Genomic DNA, 15827 nt, shown 5'->3' with positions numbered 1-15827 from the left:
TGTTTGTGAAATATCAAATTGCATAATTTATCATTCTTAATATAATTATTATTTTTAAAAGTATTTCCCTTAGATTTTATTAGTATAAAATGAGTATTCATTATTTATATAAGTTCCATCACAAATAAATTTCAGGATTCCTTCATACGTTAATAATATATCAAATGGGTTATTATTATTTAATTTTTTATACATAATAAAATATAACACCAACCGACTTAAACGGAGTACAGCTAATATGCTGAATATCATATTCATTTCAATTTAACGCGAGATAAATAAAGTAAAATTATGTAGTAAATAAGTTAAAACGTTTCATTAAATTGTCATAATAAAATAATATAAAATACACAGTGTAACAACCTTTTAAAGCGACACTAATTTGATTATTAACCAACATAAATATCGGTGATCAGCCGAGAAAACCATAATGCCAAATAGATCAAGTAAAAATGGACGGAGTTAATCCGAACTGGCCACATAATAAATAACTCAAAGAGCCTAACAGATGTAGTGCACTACTTTTTTTTTTCGAAAATTGATCCGCTTTAATAGAAACAAAATTAGCTACTTTATGCTCTAGAAGATCGTTATAATAAATTCCGAATTCTGACTTGTCTTGTATAAATGTGGCGTCAATTTGGAAAACATGTGGCAAATATAATGTAGCGGCAATAAATGCTAACTGATGATAGCGGTAAAAATAGCAGAAGAATGGCGATGTTAAAATATATAAGCCCAACAGCTACAAGCCCATTCGTGAGAGAGATACGCTTGGTGTCCAGTTTAACAAAAGTCTAAAAAAGTAATGTAGAAAAGACGTTCTACACCTAAACCTCTAGTACTGTACATCTACTTAACGAGCAATTAATCCTTGTATTCGAAATTCGAATAAACCACTTTATTTAAATATTACTATCTAATACCCTCATAAAAAAAAACTTAAAATTACTCATACTTGTTTTTTAAATTTATTTATATTTTATAGTCCTTTACCTTCTAATACCAATATTATCGTTCTAATGAATCGACCTATCCTGTAACTACCACGTGAAGCAAGAAAATCTATCTACTTTTGTTCATTATATTGCTTTATCTCGTTAAATCGGAGTTGGTGCCATGTACTACGACCGCTCCCGACTCACGGAAAAATAGGAGCACCTACATAAAAATAAAATAATTTTTGGGCTTAAATATGTTTCTATAATATATTTGTATTCCTAACAATCGATTAGCATTTATAACTCATATGTGGATACTTCTATATCTTTAATATACATACCAACAGAATAAAATTATAGTGTTAAATAACAATAATCTAGTGAAAAATTAACTAAATAATAGCATACCGGCAAATATATTCGTAATTAACAATATGTTTTTGTTAAACGAAATCCATTTTTGCAATTATAGCTCTATTATTTATCTAAAAAAAAATCCTTATTTTTTGTACCTATATCACAGATCAACAAAATACACTTATATGATACTAGCATACATATATATAGGATTTAATATATGTACATGAAAAAAACCAAATATATATTCGAGTACTCTAATACCTACGCATCGGTAAACGGGAATATTTTGCTGGCGCTGTTAATATAATGTCTCGTACATTGGAGTTCATTAAAAATGAACATTTCGATTTCTAATTCCGTTAGAAAAATTTACTACACTTATTCAAACAAGTGAAATATTTACTTAAATCTCTTTAAGTTCCCTGGCCGTATTAGCATAGTTAGAATAATAATCATAATTATAAATTGTAATACTGGACCAGCTAATTTAACCCAAAAGAATGAAGTCTAAACGATTCATTAAATTTTTACAATTGATTTTTGTACCATCCTCCAATATAAAAAATATTACATATTTAAAAAAAAATTAAAAGTTAAAAACTCAAATTCTATAAAAAAAAAACAAAAAGAGTAAGTCTATAAAAAAATTGAAATAGACATTATTTTTCAATTTAAAATATTATGTAGGATTAGTTTTCGTATGATGCATTGTTCTTATTTTAGTCATAATTAAGCCAATCCAATACCATTGAGGTTGACCAGCGAGACATTTTTTCCACAACTGGCTATACAATATAAATAATATATTCTACACTGTTTTACTTAGCCACTCAACATTAGAACTAAATTTAGATAATATAATCTATAGCATCCAATCTCTATATAATAACCATTAAGATGAATTATCTATCAGAAATATAAACGATGAACCTGTCAACCAAATTTGCACAATCATTTAATAAAGGTAGAAATACAAGGAAAGGATTTAGAAGCAGTAATAAATAGTTGGAATAGATTATATGAAAAAAAAATACAACTTTACTTATTCGGTAATTATTTATTTTTTTGATAGACCTGACATGATACAGAAATAGGCTTATAGCATTACGTACTTACTATACAAAAAATGTATTATGTGAAATATATTATTGAAAAAATCCTAAGACGGTTGTTTTCCCGTCAGCTTAAATATATGTATAATATTTTAAAATTTCTGATTATATAGTGTATATAGTGATAATAATATGATGAACTATAATATATTATGTAAAGAACAGAATAAGGATGCCAGTGTTTTTCTGACATTGGGTTAGTATGTGGGTGCAGTTTGTGGACGTCCGTGTTGTAAGTAATACTCGAGTGTATTGTGAAGGCCATTTGAGCTAAAAACTGACCATGTAGCATCGATTTTCCTGATTTTCATTAGGTGATTATCACAACTTGTTATGATACATGTACGGCTAGGCGAGTCAACGTTAACTTCGTTTATGTATGATCTTGGTTGTTGTGTACTGAAGTATATTCCTATCAAACGACAATTGGGTAATAGAGAGGCGTCATCTTCTATATCCAGTACAGATCCTGATCAAAAATTTGAAACATTTCTTTTTTAATTTGTTATTATTAGCTTACTACTTATCCTTATGGTACAAAAAACAAATATTTTATAAGTCAATACGAAGTCATAAAAAAATTATACAATAGGCATGGTGTCGTATTGAACAGCCATGATATTTGTATTACATGAAAGTACGTGTAAGTAGTTATAATTTATTTAGCTAATTGTGAAAATCTAAAATAAGTTGTACCCTTGTCCTATCAAATTACTTGAAATAAATATATTAATAGCGTTCAAAAATCATACAACTCCATAATAATATTTACCTAGCATACGACGTCTGATTATACTTTTTAAAGACCAAGCAACAAAGTCTCTTCTCATGTTTGCAAGGTTTTCCAATTTTTTCTCAACTATGACAATAATTATTAAAAGACCGTGTTGAGGAGACATAATTAAGATAAATAATATATTATTCGCATAATTGTGATACAACTAACTTTTTGTACAACCATATATTATTGTTGAACCTCCTACTTTTTCTATAATTCAAATCGCGAAGAATTTATTACACATTAACACTGTAGTCTCACATTCTGCCCCTCTTTCCCCAACAAAAAGTTGAATTTATTACAATTCTTTTTTGACACAAAAAATATAATAAATAAAATTAAGCAAAGATCAACTCTAAAACAATTTTTAAAGGCTATTTATGAATATCAGACCAATCGTACATACCACCGAAATAATCTCCTGGCATATCAATTCCTGTAACAAACACATCAAACATCAAATTATTCTGCTGTTAATAAGTCCCGGTTTATATATTTTATACATAACATCCACTAGGTCAATTAGATCAATATTAATTAATGCGCAGTATTATTGTATAAATGTAAATTTATATTGTATAACGATTTTTAAACAAACGGTTTAAATTTTATTTCGAATGATTTTTTAAAATCTTAAACATAAAACATATATAGTTTTTTTTTAATTTAAAAATACATTCTTTTTTATATTTACCTAATTTACTCTCTATGTCTTGAATCATTTTGTCGAATAAATCATCATAGACTTCTAAAATTTCAAACAAAATACATTTTAATGTACCCCCATATATTTTATTATTGAGACCGATATATCATATTGGTATTTGTCAATAGGACATATTATTATTCTCAAAGTAATTATAAATAACAAATATGCAATAAGTATAATAAATATATAATATATGAAAAAAGGATTTTATTTTGCGTTAGGTGAACTGGAGGTTCAGAAATTAATACAAAAATCTCGTGTGCATAAAGAATATTAAACAACTGTTTGGAAACGCTTCCATAAAGTGCAATGAAATGTATTACCTGTTCTTCTCAAGAGAATTTCTGGATGATCTGAAATTAACAACACAAAAATTAGTGTAATTGCATTGAATTTTCTATTCTGTTATAAACAGGATGATGAATTTCAAGGAAGAAAAAACATGTGTGCTAGTAATTTGGAATAAGTACGTTTCACTGTATATTCAATTAGTGTCTCTTTGGCGAATTCAATAGGAATGAAATATTAGAAATAATTTTATCAAATTTAACAAAATGTATTACCCAGTACAGCTGTCAAAAAATTAATATGGCCTGAAATTAACATTAAATTAATAAATGATATTGAATTGAATTTGCTATAATGAATTAGTAGTTATAACATTATTTATATATAAATTATAAGGCAAAAGTCAAAGTAGAAAAACTATATTATATAGACTAGTTGATGTATTTTATGCGATGAGAATAAAATATATTAATCAAACGAGGTTGATAGAGCTTTCATCAGTATTTTTTCATAAAGCTTCTATTCAAACTTCGGTAAAAAATATAATAATTATAAAACTAGTCAGTTGCATAAAGTGAATATGAGATGAAGTCTTTATATAATTTTCAAATATATTTTTCTACTCTTATCTTGATGTTTTTTATTATTATTATAACTATGATTACGGAAATTTTGGTAGGTCAGGTCATTATTGACATTATCAACCATTGTCTCTATTAGATACTCCAATCCATCTAGAATAAAAAAATGAATATTTATGCTATACTAAAATATTAAAATTAAATCAAATACAAAGCTTTTTTATATATTAGCATATTATTTAAAATATTACATCTTACTTGCTTCAGATCTACCTCCTATAGTTAAATCATTCTTTTCATAAGCAAGTTTGATGCCAATAGCTGTGACACAATTTTAAAAATATGTATAAAAACAGTAAATTTTAAAAACTTAGAAAACATTTGTTTTAAAAATAAAAATGTTACTGACTTGTAATGTGAACTAATTCCATATAACGATCTGTAAAAAAGTGTAATATTGATTTTTTTCAAATTTAACTTCTTTAAGTGTATAACTGTGATAATAAAATAACTACCATAAGGTGCCAAAACTTCCATAAAGAATAAAGATATTAATAAACAGAAGAGTTTCATTTTTATCTGCGAATAATAATAAATAAAAAAACATTATATATTAGTCACAGTTACCTCCGGTTTAGAGATGAGAAGGTTATAATTTTGCGAGGCCGTTTTAATGGGTTATGAATACATATATATGTATTAACACTTTTCTACCTGACCCACAATTTTTCCAAAACCACTAACTGATTTTTTTGTATATAAGATAGTAATCAAACTAGAAAGGTTGATTATTTGGCCAACTATACAGTAATTTCACTATACTAAGGATGGACAAAAATAAAAATAAGTCTTTTGACTATTTAAATTGCATAGTATAAAACTTAGGTTACACTATTCAAAATAGAAATTAGGGGAACAAGCCGCACTCGTTAATAGTTTGGAAGTTACAGACTTTTAAAGTTGGAATCAGGTTGACGAGGAATCCGATCATAATCGAGACGAAGTACCCGGCGGGCGCGGGTAGACGTGCGGTGCCGGGCGAGCGCGTATGTCGATATCGGCGAACTTTAAAAGTCTGTAGCTTCTTAGCTAAGTGCGAGCGGGGCAAAATGTTTACATATTCGTATTCGGCATGCAAAATACTAGTAATTATAAAAAAAACTGAAAAAAGGGTGTCCGGTAAAGTAGACTTATACCGAACATAACATTTTAGAGAGAATGTCAAATCCGTTTTAAAATAATATCTTTATAAATATAGTTATTACCGTTATAAAAAATATTAACAAATATTTTCAAACAATATACTATGATGTATTGAAATGATGAAATTTAATAAATCGTTTTCTTATACAAACACTGTGACACGAGAATTTTATGTATAGAGAGATTTCGTCCAAGTCAAAAAAGGATTATTTATCAAAATTATATAGATTTTCTGTGTACAAAATTGTTTTTAAAGTTTTGTTTTAAAATCTTTTAAATTAAAAACTTATAAACGTGCAAACATTTCTCATTATTTTAACTTAATTTTTAAAGGGAATATTAGAGTTTTTTTTGAACATTTTTCTTCACTTAACCTTGTCAGACCCCCGGGTTAATATAGTGTACCTACTTTAAATAAATAAATAAATAAATGTATTAATCTATAGTAACATCCATTTAGACCTAGGCTACACTATAGTGTACTAGCAAGAACTTTACAAGATAATTGTAAAACTTTTTTAAAAATATTTTGTACGTTTTATATAGATTACAATAAAACATAAAATTGATAAAAAAATGTTTTATATCAAAAAATGTTACTGAGCCTGATAAGCTTGAGACTAATTTTTTTTAACGATGAACAAAAAAACTAAATACGCGGATAATAAAAACCTATTTTTTATATAATTGTTATATTAAATTTAAAATGTGTATGCAAGTATCAAACAATAAATAAATTATAAATGCTTTTTACAAAATCAAATAAGAAAATAGATTTTTCCAACATTTTAGCATTAAAATTTTTTTTTTATTAAATATAGGCATTTATTTTCTAGACCGCAGCTACGCTCTTATAAATATAGAAATCATTATTTTCACATTTCTATAATCCGATTTTAATTTTTTTTTGTGGTTTTATTTTCAATTTTTTGTTTTTGGAAAAAACTGACTAATATTTTTCTTAAAAATTAAATCAAAGTAAAAAAAAAAATTGTTTTTAATTTTAACGATTAAAAAAAATAAAAAATAAATTTGTTAACTTATATGAATTTAGTTCCTTACAAAGTTTTTTTTTTCATCTTTGTACTGCTCAAACTTTTTAAGTTATGATCATAAAAAATCCTTATTACTGTTTTATAACGCTATATAATTAAACATTTACGAGTTTAATTGAAATACTTACTTAAACTGAAGATTTGGTAAGAGGTTGTTGGACAACAATCGACTTGTTCAGCTTTTGAAACTAAATATACTGCTTGCGACTTATGGTTGGGCTTATACTTCGACCAGAAAAACAGTACTCCAATATGCTTTTGTATTGTAACTATGTTCATTTATTTACACAACAGATTCATTTTTTTTTTTTGCAATTTATCGTGTACATGCGTTACTTAGGAAGCGGAGTTTAGATTATTTTATTCTACACACTACTGCTAAATAAGTATAGTTTTACAAAAACTGTTTCAACGATTACAAATATTGGAATTAGAAATAAATCTAGCTGTATTGAAATACTAAAATTCAAATAACATAAATTATATAATGATGTGTTATAATTAATTAGAATTGACTAATCGGTTTCTGCATTAATTTATAACAAAATACCTTATGTTAATTATGTTTAATCTAAAACAAAAGCCAGACCTTTGAGTTGTTAAATGATCTTGAATTAATTGATTTGACGGATTTTGGTTAAGTTAATAGTTAGCATCACAAAACTGTATAAAGTAAGAATTTTAATCAACCTCAACAAGTTTACTACTGTAGCTACCTAACCTACCTTGATTGTAAATAATAATCTACATTTACTATTTACAGCATTATATTTGTCTACAAATTGTGAATAACAACAATATGTCTTTCTTATACGAGCCCTGACCCCACTTTGCTTTCTTTTTTTTTAGTTTAAAATGTTTTTAAGTCAGAAATTGTTCAGACTTAAACGCCAATGCAGTTCATAAAATTGCCATAATTTTTGATTATAATTAGACTACACTTTCGACAAATTTTTTTCCAACCTAACCTTCCTATATTATATTATATTATTATGCCCAAAAAAAGTGCGTATATAATATATGTATGCATATTTCATAAATCTATTGTATTTTGAACTGATTAAATTGTTATCTTGTATTTTTACTATTATGTCTTTATATTGAAGACACAGTTGGCTTGTAAACCAATAAACATACAAAATATTGATAATATTGTCTTAGATTAAATATCTTATAGGAACATAAATATGTAAGTTAATAATATTGTTATAATTATTTAGTTTTAGATGAAGATTTATTATAAGTAATGTTTCTTTCTACTTGGAATCTTTGAGACGGATATAATCAGCGTTATTTGAACTCAAAATTTTGTGTCGAGTAATATTATCTTATAAAAACTTATTTTTTAGAACTATTATTAAATCTTAAAAACATAGTAGTTTTATTTAACTTGAAAGTCACTCCATTTTATGTAAAGTTGATTACTCTTTTTTTTAACGTAAATTTGAGTTAGACTTGTTGTTTTGTGAACGTTGTTGATTTGTAGCTCTTCATATAAACTAAAAGATTATTATATATTATATTTGATTGTATTTTTGTATTATAGTAGTTCAAATGTCAAGCTTTTAGTTCATTAATATTTTTTAATCTTACCCAAATTATGCATTTTATATGCATTACGAAAATATGATGGTGAAATATAAAATTAAACTAAAACTTGGTGCTTGACTATTATTTGTAAATTTTATATCAAGTATTTCTTTTTAAATATTAATGGTTGATTAAAAAAGCTATATTAGTAACATTTTGTATGATTTAATAAGAAATTCGCAGTGTGCTTTTAGTAGTAATTTAAATTCAATGTTTTAATATTTATTTGAAAAGAAAAATAAAACTAGTATGTGATTTGGCTTATAATCAGAACCTTGTATAACAATTTTTGTTCCATTAATTTTAAAATCTACAAATGTTTTCTTTTTTTCCAGTTATGTACCTACACATTTTTAAGAAATGAAAATTAGAAGTTTGTCGTATTTTGCTTTTCAGCACAAAATGTATAATGTTAATAACTTTTCCTTTTTGGCAATTAGTTTTTTTTTATTATATAATGTCATAATGATTTTTTGAATCATTTAAAAATGTTACCTATACCAATTTTATACTATAAATATTTATTTAAATACTAAAGGATTAATTTATTTTGGGATAAATTTACTGCCTATTTGTATACCGATAGGCCCTTGTGAGAGACTTGACCGTTAATTCTATATTTTAATAATTTATTATTATTTTCGGCAGCGGTAGTTCCTAAATGCTTTTTTTCAGGAATTTGTTCCATGTACTCTATGTAATGTACACCATTAAGTGTTAGTAAACTATATTAATGTATGTAGTAGTATATGATATCACTAGAAAGTTAAACCTAACCGGTGGTTAATATTATTAGCGTTCTAGTTGCAAAATATATTCTGAATAGCTCGCCGTGCCTCAATTTAATTTGTTGCCCTAAGAAATTTACTAGGAAATAAATTGTTATAAATGCAGGTAATAATAACCGATGCGTTATGTAACCATAATATTTAATTCATGTGAAACGCATGTTATGCACTGTGTGTGAGATTTGAGAAGTACAACATTCGTATACGTTGCAGTTAAGTTATAAGTAGGTGGAAGTGTATAAAACAAAATAGAATTTTGTTTGTCATCTTATGGAACAATTAGAACAGTTTATTAAATAAAATTGAGGTGAGCTATAGACCAATAATAATAATGAACCAATAAGTTTGAACTAACGATAACGCGATTGAATAGTATGCTGTATCGACCGCCAACACAAAATATGTGTAGCACACTTTATATTTAAAATTTAATAATTATTTTTTTTTAAATTAAATTGCTTAAATATATGCTTAATTATATGTGTCGTCTTGTTATGTACTAAATAGTAAATACAGATGCCGAAATACAACAAAATGATAATGATAATGTGATAATATTGTCGTTATAATATTATCCTTGTATGGGGTACCCACATGGGTAACGGGTGTGACAATCCCGCGGTCTCCAGTTATGTGGACGGGTAGTCTGAAGGACATCAGAGGTCGTCTCCGGTAAGTAGGTAATCGCTAAGATCGTGATACTGAAGCCCGTCCACGCCCTCCGTCACCACACATGGTGTAGGATCCTCCTTTAACGGTGGTTGCCGTGGGGCCAACGACTCCACGCGTAAAAAATAAATTGTTAAGAAACAGCTAACCATGCCTCGGATGAATAATAGATTAACGAACTTAACAATCGGAACTTGGAATGTGGGATCTTTCTACAGGACCGGCGCCTTGACAACAGTCTTATCGGACCTTGACCGATATAGATTGGGGATTACAGCTATTCAAGAAGTAAGGTGGACTGGCACAAGACACCTTAAGACAGAGAAACACACAGTTTTCTACAGTGGAGGAACCAAACATGAGAAAGAAGTTGGCTTCATATGAAGTGATCAAGTACTACCAAATGTTAAGAGATTTGAAACCATCAATGATAGAATTTACTTCCTAGAAGTACAATGTAGATGGTGTAAAATAATACTAATTAACTGTTATGGGCCTACTGAAGACAAGGATGAAGACCAAAAAAGTGAATTCTATGAAGACATAGAAAGAATCTATAGTACACTCTCAAATAACCATATAAAAATAATGCCTGGAGACTTTAATGTCAAAATTGGAAAGGAGCCAACTCTTAAACGGACCATTGGAAAAGAAAGCTTACACGAAACGTCTAACGACAATGCGGAAAGGTTAATAAATTTAGCCCTAGCATCAAACATGATAATCAGTAGCACTTGTTTTCTTCGTAAAAACATACATAAGGAAACCTGGGTATCCCCGAACGGAATGGTTAAAAACCAAATTGATCATGTACTTATTGATGCAAAAAGAAGAAGATACATAACGGATGTAAGAAGTCATAGGGGAGTAAATGGTAGTTCAGACCATTTTTTAGTGAAAGGCAAAATCAAAATAAGATTAGCAGTTAGAAAGAGGGAAAAAAATGTTTAAAAAAACAGTTTTATATAAAAGAACTAGAAAACCCAGAAAATACCAAGAACTTCAGATAAAATATTGCACAAAACATAAAACGACAAAAAGAAACAACGGAAAATAATGTTGACATTCTATTGGTAAACTTAGAACAAACATTAAAAAGCACAGCGAAGGAAACATTGGGCTTCGAAAATAAAGAAAAGAAAAAGAATAAATGGTTTGACGATGACTGCAAGAAGGATTTAGAAGAACGAGATAGGGTTAACCTCATAATGCTAAGAGATCCAAATGAAGAAAATAAAATTAAATTGGCTAATATGCAACGAGAAGCAAAAAAGACCATGAGAACAAAAAAAAGACAATGGGAAAGACACAAAATTGAACAGGGGAATATCTTTGCTCTGCACAGCATATAAGATACTATCAAATGTATTATTAATTAATTAATTAGGCTAATACCCTATACAAAAGAAATAGTAGGAGAGTACCAAGTAGGATGCACAAAAGGGAAGTAAAAAACAGAAGTAACTATAGTAGCATACGCTAATATTTATTTTGTCAAAAGAATAATTCGTTTTAATTATATTTATTTTGTTAAAAAATTATTTAAAATAGATCAAGAACACCTTATTTGTCTCTTAATTATTATGTTTTTTTAATCTAATTAATCCTGCAAAGAAAATGATAAAATATTCGAATATTCGAAAAATCAGATCGAATATTCGAATAACCCATCGAATATTCGAGTAACGAATATTCATGCGAATAAAGTATTTGAATAATCGAATTTTTTTTATTCGAATAGTCCCACCACTAGAACAAATGACGGTTATACTTGGTGACCTTTGTTTCCGAGCAAGTAGATAAAGAATCGATTGTTTACATAATATAAAAAAAAAAACTGGAGCGAACGTTATTTATGTCTGGTTATTGAAAATAACATTACCGATAGGGGTCAATAGAATTTTTAATAGCAGATAAAAGCGCTACTATTTTTTTTAAACCAACAAATATTAAATTCAAATCTTTATAAAGTCATAGCAAACGAACAGCTAGTTGAAAATCAGAAATTCAAACGCTAAAATTGTTTTAAGCATTTTGTCTACAGATTTATAAAATTAAAATCATACGTATTCATTTAAAAAACCAGGTTAAATATAAAAATATTCTAAATATTGGAAAATGTAGTAAAATATGTACCTAAAAGTTGAGGAAAAAAAATTCTCAAAATATTCATATTTTCCGAGAAAATTAGTGTCTTACGTTAGTTGGATCACCCTGTATATTTGTTTTTATATAATAATTATAGAGCCGCAAGGGCACTCTCTTAGAGTGATGATTTTAGCGACCCTGCATACCCTAGTTGCGTTGGACCTCACATTAATGGAGGTTTGGGGCGGGCTAATCATCCCACCCTTTAAAAAAAAAATCTTTTATTTTAGAGCAACAAACGTTGCCTCGGAACGTGAATTTATGTATTGGAACCTGGAACATACGATCAATGTAAAGAACTGGAAATTTGACGACAATCATATCGTGTCTTAATTGATACAAATTGGATATAACGGCAGTTCAAGAGTAAGGTAGGACAGATCTGGTAGTATAAGGTCACAAAGAAATACAAAATTTTACAGTAGCGGAGAAAAACATGAAAGAGAAGTAGGCTTTGTTAATAAGGACAATGTTTTACCATGTGTTGTCAAGTTTGAACCAATAATAGATAGAATATGTTATGTGGAGTTTAAATGCAGATGGTTTAATGTTATAATAGTAAATTGCTACGCCCCTACAGAGGATAAAAATAAAGAAGTAAAAAATGCTTCCTATGACGAGCTGGACAGAGAATGTGATGGATTACCGTCGGGAAAGCCAAAAATTATTATTGTTGACTTCAACCCGAAAATCGGAAGAGAAATGGTATACAGACCAACTATTGGTAACAACAGTTTGCATGGCGAGTCCAATGGAAATAGAAACAAATTGATTATGTTTGCAGCAGCAAAGAACATGGTCGTAAGCAGTACAATGTTTCCACACAAAAACATTCACAAACAGACTTGGATATCAACTTGTAAGAGGATAAGAAACCAAATAGATCACATAGTCGTTGACTGGCGAATAAGATCAAGCATAGAAGATGTACGAAGTTTGAAGGGTTGTAGTGAGATCTCTGATCACTTCCTGGTAAAGGCAAAGTGCAAACTAAAGATATCAATGAGATGGCAGAAAAAACAGAGTTAAAAAAAAAACCAACAGAGGGCTACTGAAAAAAAAACAAGCCAAGGAATACCCGGAATAATTAAATAAATACATTTTGAATTTTGAATATGAAACAATTATAGATGAGTTGTGGGGAACAGTAGAAACAGCGGTAAAAAGGACCGTAGTAGATGTATTGGGTCATGATTCTCGGAGAAGGAAAAAGCCATGGTTTAATGATCAGTGTAAAAAGACCACGAAAGACAGGAATAAAGCCCAATTATAAGTTTTACAGGACCCAAGAGAAGAAAATAAAAGACTACTAGCCATGAAACAGCATGGATTTAAACGTGAATCATCAATGGTTGGAACTTTATTGACCAAAAACGGAAAAATAGCAGACGAGTTAAAAAAATGTTTAGTACACAATTAAACCAACATAGTAAAAAGAGACAATTATAGAAGAATGTGACTCAGTAGAGCAAAACATAGAACCATCAAGAACAGACGTAGAAGTTGGTTTGGAAATGCTCAAAAACGGAAAGGCGGCTGGAGAGAATGTATCTATTTCTTAATGCCTAAAAAAAGGAGCACCACAATTAAAAAATCAGATACACAATTTGACTGTTAAAGTATCGGAACGTGAATAAATACCATGCTCGTGGTGTATATCTGTTTTATGTCCAGTTTTTAAAAATGTAGACCCTATGCATTATACAAGTTATAGGAGAATCTCGCTCTTGAACACATCGTATAAAGACTTGTCTTATATTCTACTCATTACAATAGAACACTTGGATATTGGTGACTATAAATTTGTAGGAGTAGATAATTTTAAATACCTAGGAGTGGACATCAACAAGGAGGCAAATAGCCACCACGAAATAAAACTTAGATTAGCAGCGGCAAACAGATGTTATTTTTAATTGGTTCCTCTAAGACAAAAATAATCCTTTACAAAAGTACTAATGAGATCAGTAGCCTTGTATGCGTGGGCCACCACAATGTCGCATGAATACAAACTGGCGACTTTTGAAAGGAAGATATTAAGAAGAATCTATGGTCCAAAAATTAACAATGAAGGAGAATATGTGATAAGAACAAAACAGAAGATTCAAGACATATACGGAGAAGCAAATATCATCGGAGTTCTAATAAGTAGTAGACTGAGCTGGGCCGGACACGAGTGGAGATCAAAAGCACCGATCGGACAGGTGACGAAATAGGGACCAGACACGAAGAGACCTAGGGGACGTCCTAGACAAAGATGAAAGGATTGAATGGTCAATGACTTGAAAGAACTAGGAATAGAGAATGGATAAGAACTGGTGAGAGACAGAGACCGATGGAGGCAAGTGGTTGTTGCGGCAATGGGCCCAAATGGCCTATAAAATGCATCGAAGAAGAAGAATACTTATACATAATTATATATATATATATATATTTATAAATAAATATTTGATAGTATTCAAAAACCATACAACTTCATAATAATATTTACCTAATAAACGACGTCGAATTAACTTTCTAAAGCTTGAATAACGATAGTTCTTCTCTCATCTGCAAAGAATTTCAATCCTAGCATATCTATGAAAAAAATGATCAAATGACCGCGTTGAGAAAAAATAATATTAACAAATAATATTTTAGTCGCTATTTATACATAATTGTTGCATTACATTTCAAAGAATTGTGATACAACTAACTTTTTGTACAACCACTTATTAGCGTTGATACTCAACAAATGTATTCTTTGTATACTTGAAATCCAAAAAAATATAATTCACATCAATATTTAGCAAACTTTAGGTTGATGAGGTGAAATAATAATCGTCTTTCTATTTAATTTACAATTTTACAATCATATCGTTTAAAATATCACCTTTAATTGTTATGAAGTCTCACACTCTCTATCTCTCTCCTCGACAAAAAGTTGAATTTATTAAAACTATCATGTGACATACAAAATAAATAAATTTAATCACAAATTAAGCAATTATCAACTCTAAAAGTAGGCTATTTACTATCAAAAAAATACGTAATTACTACTATCATATCCTGTCAATGAATCATCTGTAACAAATACATCAAAATATTATTAAGCAGTTAATAAATCCCGGTTAACATATTTTATACATATCATTCATTCTATAACTGAGACTAAGTAGACCAATTTTCATAATTGCAAAATATTATTTTATATTTTATAATGATGTTTAAATAAATGTTTTAAATTCTAATTCGAATGTTTCTTAATAGCTTAAATGTTATAAATATATATAGCTTTATGACTTTAAGTTATAAATCGTAACCACAAAAATATGTAACTATTTTTTTTAAGTTTTATACTTACCTAATATAGCTAGTATGTCATCTAGCATTATATGGAGGAAATGATTGGCTTCTAAAACAAAAGAAACTTCAATATACATTTGTATTTTTTATTATTGAAACCGATATGTCATATTGGTATTTTTCAATTGGTACATATGACTATTCTCAAAGTATTTATAATTAATAAATATAAAATATAAAATGGGGGTTTTACTTTGTATAGGTATTAGAGTTGCTTGTTCTAAAATTTAAACAAAAATCTTGTGTGAATAAAGAATAAATAA

The 15827-nt window shown here is 28.3% G+C and overlaps 1 protein-coding gene across 7 annotated transcripts in view; it reads right to left on the bottom strand.

Moving 5' to 3' along the window:
• Window positions 1-15827, bottom strand: part of LOC126838976 (uncharacterized) — a 124140-nt gene that overhangs the window by 87208 nt on the left and 21105 nt on the right. Inside the window, exons 1-11 of one of the 7 annotated variants that reach the window (XM_050573818.1) lie at window positions 7156-7209; window positions 5285-5348; window positions 5179-5208; window positions 5028-5090; window positions 4854-4922; window positions 4464-4493; window positions 4224-4253; window positions 3886-3939; window positions 3598-3627; window positions 3186-3272; window positions 2606-2882 (exon numbers count right to left, since the gene is read on the bottom strand). In XM_050573818.1, the coding sequence (XP_050429775.1) occupies window positions 2611-2882; window positions 3186-3272; window positions 3598-3627; window positions 3886-3939; window positions 4224-4253; window positions 4464-4493; window positions 4854-4922; window positions 5028-5090; window positions 5179-5208; window positions 5285-5342 (723 nt within the window). In that variant the 5' untranslated portion in view covers window positions 5343-5348; window positions 7156-7209 and the 3' untranslated portion in view covers window positions 2606-2610. Of the gene's footprint in view, window positions 1-2605; window positions 2883-3185; window positions 3273-3597; window positions 3628-3885; window positions 3940-4223; window positions 4254-4463; window positions 4494-4853; window positions 4923-5027; window positions 5091-5178; window positions 5209-5284; window positions 5349-7155; window positions 7210-15827 lie in introns of those variants that run through there. The other 6 variants (XM_050573817.1, XM_050573823.1, XM_050573824.1 and 3 more) reach the window with 6 other exon arrangements.

This window comes from Adelges cooleyi, unplaced genomic scaffold (assembly GCF_023614345.1).
Source record: "Adelges cooleyi isolate 19-005CV unplaced genomic scaffold, UGA_ACOO_1.1 ACOO_flye_CR_arks_rails_tigmint_CR_PRNA_30, whole genome shotgun sequence".
In the NCBI taxonomy this organism is placed as follows: Eukaryota; Metazoa; Arthropoda; class Insecta; order Hemiptera; family Adelgidae; genus Adelges; species Adelges cooleyi.
Note: the sequence above shows the minus strand (reverse complement) of the source record. Positions and strands in the feature narration are given on the sequence as shown.